This window comes from Nymphaea colorata, chromosome 6, assembly GCF_008831285.2.
Source record: "Nymphaea colorata isolate Beijing-Zhang1983 chromosome 6, ASM883128v2, whole genome shotgun sequence".
Classification (NCBI taxonomy): domain Eukaryota; kingdom Viridiplantae; phylum Streptophyta; class Magnoliopsida; order Nymphaeales; family Nymphaeaceae; genus Nymphaea; species Nymphaea colorata.
The window spans coordinates 18036838-18044580 of record NC_045143.1 but is presented as its reverse complement, the minus strand read 5'-3'; the positions used below and the strand labels follow the sequence as shown (position 1 = coordinate 18044580).

Sequence of the window (7743 nt, the reverse complement as noted above, 5' to 3'; positions counted from 1 at the left end):
TCTAACATCAAAATTGAAGGCCGTAAAGGCCCCTTTACTTAACATATAGGTGTTTAGGAACGTCAAAAAGTCTAGAGTAACTTCTAGTTTCTCTTACCATGCCAGCCTTAAAAATAAAGATTAGGATGGTTTGGATTTAGATCAGCTGAACGCCGTGAAGAGAATTGGATTTTTATTATTATATAACTAAGAATTGCAAAACTCGCCATCTACAGAATCGATCCAAATATGCTCCCTGCTCTGAATTCACATGCCCAGAGGCTTCGATTCTTCTTCCACAAGAAAAAGTGCCTCAGTTTAAAATGAAAGTAAACAGATCAAAATTCCCACTCCAAGGCATTCTTTCTTTTGCTTTTTATAGATCTCAAGTGAACAAACGGCTTTGCTTCCCATTGGTAACCTCGGCTTCCTTGCAGAGAGAGGAGCACCTGTGTCCGCTCACAAGGGTAAAGAGCAAGACAAGCATAAAGATGAAGCTGGTTGTCGAATTTATGGATGCGCATGATCCCACGGCGAGGGAAGGACATCCCTATCCCTCCAGCACATAAATAGAAGGTCGTTTTCATGAACAGGAAACCAAAACTCTGCCTTGACTGAGGCTTCAAACCAGTTCAGTGTGAGAAGTTTATGATTCAGGCGAACTATATGCTTCCCCTCTTAACCAGACCATCCATATTTCTAGATACAACCAATGAAGAAAGACCTGCTGGAGCTTTCTTGGCAAACTGAATCAATCAGAGGAGTTCCATAGAGATTTCAATCGGTGGGTGTTTGGCTTCTTTCCCATATAAAGGATAGACTAACCCTTCAAGTGAATCCGAAACTTCATCTCTGCCATTGCTGCCTCCTTAAACGCCACCAGCAATTTCCTGCCTTGTGTTGCAGTAGTAAAGGTAACACTGCTTTGCCCATTGATAGTGGTATCAAACACGCTGATTCCAACAATTTAGTTTTTATTTACACCAAGCACAAGTTTTTCTGTAACTGCATCAATTTGCAGTTCTATTACACCAATTTGACCTCTCATATCCTTACCATACACTACAGAAAAATCAAGTAGCCTTTGGAAGTGAACATTTTGATACCATCGACAGACAATCACCAAGAAAAGCAGCAGCTCAATAAACCTCTGCAAGAAAAGCAGCCTGATAATCATGCAGCAGATGCAGCACGATCAGGACTACAAATTGAAGGACACTACTCCACAACTTGGGGAGAGATGGACAGTTGGAGGAGGAAGCATTCTGGGAAATGGAGAAAAATACACTAGTACCTATGACCTCGTGGAGCAGATTCACTACCTTTACATTCGAGTGGTGAAGGCTAAAGAGCTTCCAACGAATGTAATCACAGGAAGCTGTGACCCTTACGTGGAGGTAAAGCTTGGAAATTACAAGGGAAGAACGAGGCACTTTGAAAAGAAGCCTAATCCTGAATGGAACCAAGTATTTGCCTTCTCAAAAGAGAGGATACAGTCATCACTGCTGGAGGTTTTTGTTAAGGATAAGGAGATGATAGGAAGGGATGACTATCTTGGGAAAGTAGTCTTTGATCTCAATGAGGTGCCCACCAGAGTGCCTCCTGATAGTCCATTGGCACCGCAATGGTACAGGCTAGAAGACCGGCGAGGTGAAGGCAAAGTCAGGGGAGAGATCATGCTTGCTGTGTGGATGGGAACCCAGGCAGACGAAGCTTTCCCTGAAGCATGGCACAGCGATGCCGCTGCTGTTCACGGTGAAGGAGTCTTCAACGTCAGATCGAAGGTGTATGTCTCCCCTAAACTATGGTACCTTAGAGTTAATGTGATCGAAGCACAGGACTTGCAGCCAAATGAGAAGGGCAGGTCCCCAGAGGCATTTGTTAAAGTCCAACTGGGCAATCAGGTGCTCAAGACCAAAATATGTTCCACTCGAGTCTCAACTCCATTTTGGAACGAAGATCTCGTCTTTGTTGCAGCAGAGCCTTTTGAGGAACAGCTTTTGCTAACTGTGGAGGACAGAGTAACCCCTACGAGGGATGATGTGCTGGGAAAGATTGTGCTGCCGTTGACATTGTTCGAGAAAAGGATGGATCACAGGCCAGTTCACTCGCGCTGGTTTAACTTGGAAAAGTTCGGCTTTGGAGTTTTGGAGGCTGACAAGAGAAAAGAGCTCAAATTCTCAAGCAGAGTTCACCTAAGAGTCTGCTTGGAAGGTGCTTATCATGTTCTCGATGAGTCCACTATGTACATTAGCGACCAACGACCAACTGCAAGGCAATTGTGGAAGCAACCTGTAGGAATTTTAGAAGTTGGCATATTAAGTGCAAAGGGACTTCTGCCCATGAAATCTAGAGAAGGCAAAGGCACCACAGATTCTTATTGTGTTGCAAAGTATGGGCAGAAGTGGGTTAGAACAAGAACCATCTTAGACAGCTTCAGTCCTAAATGGAATGAGCAGTACACCTGGGAAGTCTATGACCCATGTACTGTCATCACTTTAGGAGTGTTTGATAATTGTCATCTTGGTAGTACAGAGAAGGCACCATCTGTTGGTGCCGTAGCAAGAGATTCAAGGATAGGGAAGGTAAGAATCCGGCTCTCAACATTAGAAGCTGACAGGATCTACACTCACTCATATCCCCTGCTTGTTCTTCACCCTTCTGGGGTGAAGAAAATGGGTGAGCTTCAGCTGGCTGTCAGGTTCACATGTCTATCTATAGCACATATGATCTACATCTATGGTCACCCTCTGCTCCCCAAGATGCATTACCTGCATCCTTTTACTGTGAGTCAACTTGACATGCTAAGACATCAAGCCATGAACATCGTTGCAGCAAGGCTGGGAAGGGCTGAACCTCCTCTTAGGAAGGAGGTGGTGGAGTACATGTTGGATGTGGACTCTCACATGTGGAGTATGAGGAGGAGCAAAGCAAATTTCTTCAGAATCGTATCCTTGTTCTCTGGGTTTATTTCCATTGTCAAGTGGTTTACTGATATTTGCCATTGGAGGAACCCCATTACCACGGTGCTGGTTCATGTGCTATTCTTGATCCTTGTGTGGTACCCTGAACTGATCCTCCCAACAGTATTTCTGTACATGTTCATGATCGGGTTGTGGAACTATAGATTCAGACCTAGGCATCCACCTCATATGGACACACGCCTCTCTTGGGCAGAGGCAGTCAGTGCTGATGAGTTAGATGAGGAATTCGACACCTTCCCGACGTCGAAGCCTCAGGACATAGTCCGCATACGTTATGACAGACTCAGAAGCATTGCAGGGAGGATACAGACAGTGGTGGGGGACATTGCAACACAGGGAGAGAGGTTTCAATCTCTTCTGAGTTGGAGAGACCCAAGAGCTACAAGCCTGTTCATATTGTTCTGCTTGATTGCAGCTGTAGTTCTGTATGTGACACCCTTCAGAGTAGTGGCCCTGGTTGGAGGACTCTACACCTTGAGGCACCCAAGGTTTAGGAGCAAGTTGCCGTCAGTTCCAAGCAATTTCTTCAAGAGATTGCCAGCCAAAATAGACAGCATGCTCTGAGAGTATCCAAAGCTGCCAGCTCCAAGGATTTCAAAGAGAGATTGGGGAGCCAATACGGGTGTTGCTCCAATAAATGTGGTATGGTGTTCTTGACTTTGCTAGTTTTTTCTGTATTACAGTATCGATCATCATTCTTCTCTTTTTGGTTTTCTCTTTGCTGTTTTCCTTGGATTATGCTAATCAAAGTGTTGTATTTTATACAATAAAGACAGATGTATCGTGCCTGAAGCCTGGGCATCAGGTGTTCTTGGGTAGTTTTAGTGTAAACATGTCATTTGTATTTCTGCCAGTTATTGACTCAATAAAGGATTTATCATGGCTTGGCATTGTTCCTTGACTTCGATTTCGTTATTGGAAAGCTATTCTTCATTGACATGGCTCTAAAGAGTAGGTAGCCATTGCAGCCTATGTTCTTGAGCTACTGGGCTGACAAATAATCGGTCTTGTGCGCTCGGCTGAGCAAATCGGATTAAAGCCTGGGCGGTCTACAGTGTGGCCATAAATACGTGGCCGAGATACTGAAAATCTTCAGTATGGTCGGAAGTCCCTTGGAAGAAATAATCTGTCCACGTGTAATGGAGACGTAAGGACAAAATTTTTTAGCGTCGTAAATGTAGGTTAATTACAACTTGATACTATTGTAATATTTGGAAGGAGATGCTATTAAATCTCATTTATGTAGAACTAATTAACAATCTAAAGATTCTAGCCGCTCACTCGATAGACGACAAAGACACAACAGGGTAAACAGTCAAACGCTGCCTAGTTTCAGGTCTAGAGATTTCCTTGTTTCTCTTTCAACAATAAAAACTTAGGCCGCCAACACATCGAAGCTAATCTTAGGCGGTCCAACATCTTCAGCAAATTCTGATATTAAAAATGACGCGTTGCAAAGGAAAACGTCAAAGATGCAGCACATATTAGTCGAATGGTTGCCAGGAAGAAGTTGAAATTTTTTTAAATGCACTTGCAATTAGAACGCCCATATTGAAAGGCCTCCTAGCACATAAAAGATGGATAAGAAAGCATGAAGCACGGAGCACACACAGGCCTATTTTCTCAACCCAAAACACCTGAACCCAACCGGTGCATGTGCATCACCCACTCGAAATGTCGTTGATCTGCTAGAACGTTTCATTTTCTTAACCTCCACGCAGTGCAACCATGCTTCCCATTTAAACATGAAATTTCAGGAAGGCTTGACCACCACATCGCTTCTCTCAAGAACATGAAGCCAACAAAGATCCATCTCACTGACTTGGAACCTGAATCAAAACCTTCAACTTGAAACGGACAATGAGTTCAGCGGCCAGGTGCATCGTCGGAAAGCCTGGTACATACAAAGCCGTGTAGCTGCCTATCTGTCCAGAAAAAGAATGTGAGGGTGAAACGGATACTGGTCCATGGTACATATAAAGCCGGGTAGCAGACACTGTAACACTAGATGTACTTCTAAGATTGAATAGCGAGACAGATAAAGCCTTTGTTGATTTTACCAGGAAACACCACACCATATTTAACTGCAAATACTATATAATAAGGATATAAGAGAAAAAAAGCATGGCAACATGTCTATTCGATGAATTACTTGGAAGTTACCTACATTTCCCACACAAAGATACGAAATCTCCGATAACAAAAATTGACCACAAGGGACACATTGTAAGCCAGCAATAGCCAAAACAAAAAGAATACTTTCTCCGAAATGATGCTACAAGCCTAAATTTTCTCAATTGATTCTCTTTAAAACACAAGCTCATGAGGCTTCATGCCCGATCTGAGAGAAAATCTAGCTGCCAAATATGCCTTCAGATCTGGGACGGCCTCTATTTTAGAGATAAGTTGGCTGTCAATAGTCTTCTGGTCGTCCTTCTTTCCCTGAGGAAGAACCTTGGATTCCTGAAACAAAAAAACAATTTGTACTGGAGTTAGAACTGCAAATGAGAGGAACATAGGCTCAATGCAAGTTAAATCAGCATTATATTTTTCAAACCTCTTTGCTGGCCTCAAAGAATTGGCCTTCTGTCTTCTTCTTCTTTTTCTGAGCCTCCTTGGTGAAATACTTGTCATCAAATTTCTCCACATTAACACCAGAGATGTCAATCTTAGTAGAAGTTGCTATTACATAAGCTTGGTTCACACGTCTCAGTGGAACACCATTCACCTTGAATGGTCCTGCAGACAATGAAATTGAAAGCTAAACAAGAGTTGAATAACAGAGTTCAAAACAAGGAGAAAAGCTGCTTTTAGCTATAACTTCAGAGAGTTTATATAGAAAACCCTGAAATAAACTGATCTCCTCAAATGATCTATTTTGCATCTCTAGTACAGTAGTCAGTAATACTGAAATGCTGCAGCATTCCCCAAATTAACTAGACGTGTATTAGGAAGAATAATATACAAATCTACATATCCCTTGTACATGTGCAAGGGACACGACAAAGCTCGTGGGCAGACATGCATGCAATATAGTGCTCAAATACTAACGCACAAGTTTGGAAAACTAAAACTTTATTTTAAGAGACTCTTGATATTATTACTTTTCATACTGCCTATGTGTCACAGTCAAACCCATGACAACTGCATGCACAAGCTGCAAAATGTTTCCAGCCAGGAATGACCTCAAAATGATTGACCTGCCCAAGAGGTTGTGAGATCAAAATGAGAGTCTGGGATTAAATTCATCTAAAATACACTTGCTTCAAAACCTTGATTAAGATTATGTTTGAGCTTCCTCTTCAACTATTTTTTCTTTTCAGTCATGCCTGCATACCATCTCCACACTTCTCACCGTTTGAACTTCAAGTTTAAACCATTATGAGGAAAGTAAAAAATCAGACAACCTACTGCCTTTGACTGCAAAAGATCCGTCCATATAGTATGGAAACCAAGGACATGTATAAATTTGCAAAACACCATGCATGCGGCACCCTAATGCCATGTACTACCAGACATGCACCTAGTTGCCCTTCCACTCCGACCTACATTTCAGAGATCTAATCCAGTTAGAGTACCATTAGAAGATTAATTAATGCAGCAGAATAAACCTTAGCAAACCTTCTCATGTAGTAAGATGCTAGGCTAGGGAAACAAATGTAATGATTTGAAAAAGAAAAAGAATCAAGATAACTGTGAAGGGAGAATTGGACAATATATGTTATAGCTGACAATACAACCATTTATTCAAGTAAAACAATATGTACCAGTAACAAGAAGAAGCCCAGAAGGGAGCTGCTTCAAGAAGACAACTCTCTTTCCCATGAAGCGTCCTGCCAGAAGGATCAAAACTGTTCCTGGGGTGATGCTAGCCCTGCATAGGACGTAAAAAAAGCAAAATCAGAAAATAACAAATTTCTCTAGTAGGATGGAGAACTCAAAATCGTGAATTTAGAAGTGTGGAGATCTCCCGAAAACAGTCTGCTATTTGGGAACACACAATGTTTCAACTGTAAACTCCAAAACAAGTCAGATTTTAACAGTGACATACCCACAGAAAAAATCATTGGGTGGGAACCTAAATAGAGATTATCATATCCAGTAAAGCCAAAACCTCCATATTAGCGATTTAAGGGTTGAGAACACTGACGCATCAGCCAGAAAAATCAAGCAAACAGACTCATTAGCAGGTGAAAAAAAAAACACAAGGAGAATAGATTCAACAAGACTACAGAAAAATAACGCAGGACGACTCTTTCCGAAAAACGTTTAATTGCAGACACATAAATAGGATGCATATTCAATTAATCTACAGAATGGAAGAGAGAGGGACAGAGAGAGACCTGAGCTTGGTTGGCTTGGGCTTGCGGTTGCGAGGGATGGGCCTGGGGACGTCATCGGCGGGATAGTACTTGGGCGGCTTCTCGGCAGCCTTGGCCTCCGTCGGCTTCTCCGACGGCTTTTGGGTGGGGAAAGCCCCTCCATGCTTGGCTTTGATCGCCCACAGACCCCTCTTGTGGTACACCTTCGACCTCGACAGGCGGCCCACGCCCTTTATGAGCTCCTTGTTCCTGCTGGCTCTCGCCTTCTTCGGTGCCGCCATGCTTCTGCTCCCTCTCTTCTCCGCTTCAGAAAGGAAACTGAAAACAAGATATACTAATGCGAGGATAAAAACGGGGAAACCCTAGCGAGGCCCTGCGATATTTGGTTTGGGTTGGATATGAGACCCGGTTACCAATTTCAACTTGGATCTGGATGCAAATTTTCACTCCAAATCCAT

At 42.8% G+C, this 7743-nt stretch overlaps 2 protein-coding genes across 2 annotated transcripts; one reads left to right on the top strand and one right to left on the bottom strand.

The window, feature by feature from the left end:
• The first annotated feature begins 368 nt into the window (after positions 1-368).
• Positions 369-3855, top strand: LOC116256376 (FT-interacting protein 1-like). Its single transcript, XM_031632731.1, has 2 exons — positions 369-893; positions 1048-3855. The coding sequence occupies exon 2, from the start codon at positions 1155-1157 to the stop codon at positions 3525-3527; it is 2373 nt and encodes a 790-aa protein (XP_031488591.1). The 5' UTR covers positions 369-893; positions 1048-1154; the 3' UTR covers positions 3528-3855.
• Positions 3856-5072: 1217 nt separating this feature from the next.
• Positions 5073-7612, bottom strand: LOC116256875 (60S ribosomal protein L6-like). Its single transcript, XM_031633409.1, has 4 exons — positions 7307-7612; positions 6731-6837; positions 5521-5702; positions 5073-5426 (listed from the first exon to the last, which is right to left on the bottom strand). Exons 1-4 carry the CDS (start codon positions 7564-7566, stop codon positions 5271-5273), a joined length of 705 nt encoding a protein of 234 aa, XP_031489269.1. The 5' UTR covers positions 7567-7612; the 3' UTR covers positions 5073-5270.
• Positions 7613-7743: the final 131 nt, after the last annotated feature.

Coding starts and splice junctions, on each gene's coding strand:
- LOC116256376 (XM_031632731.1), top strand. CDS start 1,155: ATGCAGCAGATGCAGCACGATCAGGACTACAAATTGAAGGACACTACT.
- LOC116256875 (XM_031633409.1), bottom strand. CDS start 7,566: ATGGCGGCACCGAAGAAGGCGAGAGCCAGCAGGAACAAGGAGCTCATA. Junction 6,838..7,306: donor CCCAAGCCAACCAAGCTCAG/GTCTCTCTCTGT, acceptor CGTCCTATGCAG/GGCTAGCATCACCCCAGGAA. Junction 5,427..5,520: donor TCTTTGAGGCCAGCAAAGAG/GTTTGAAAAATA, acceptor TTTTTGTTTCAG/GAATCCAAGGTTCTTCCTCA.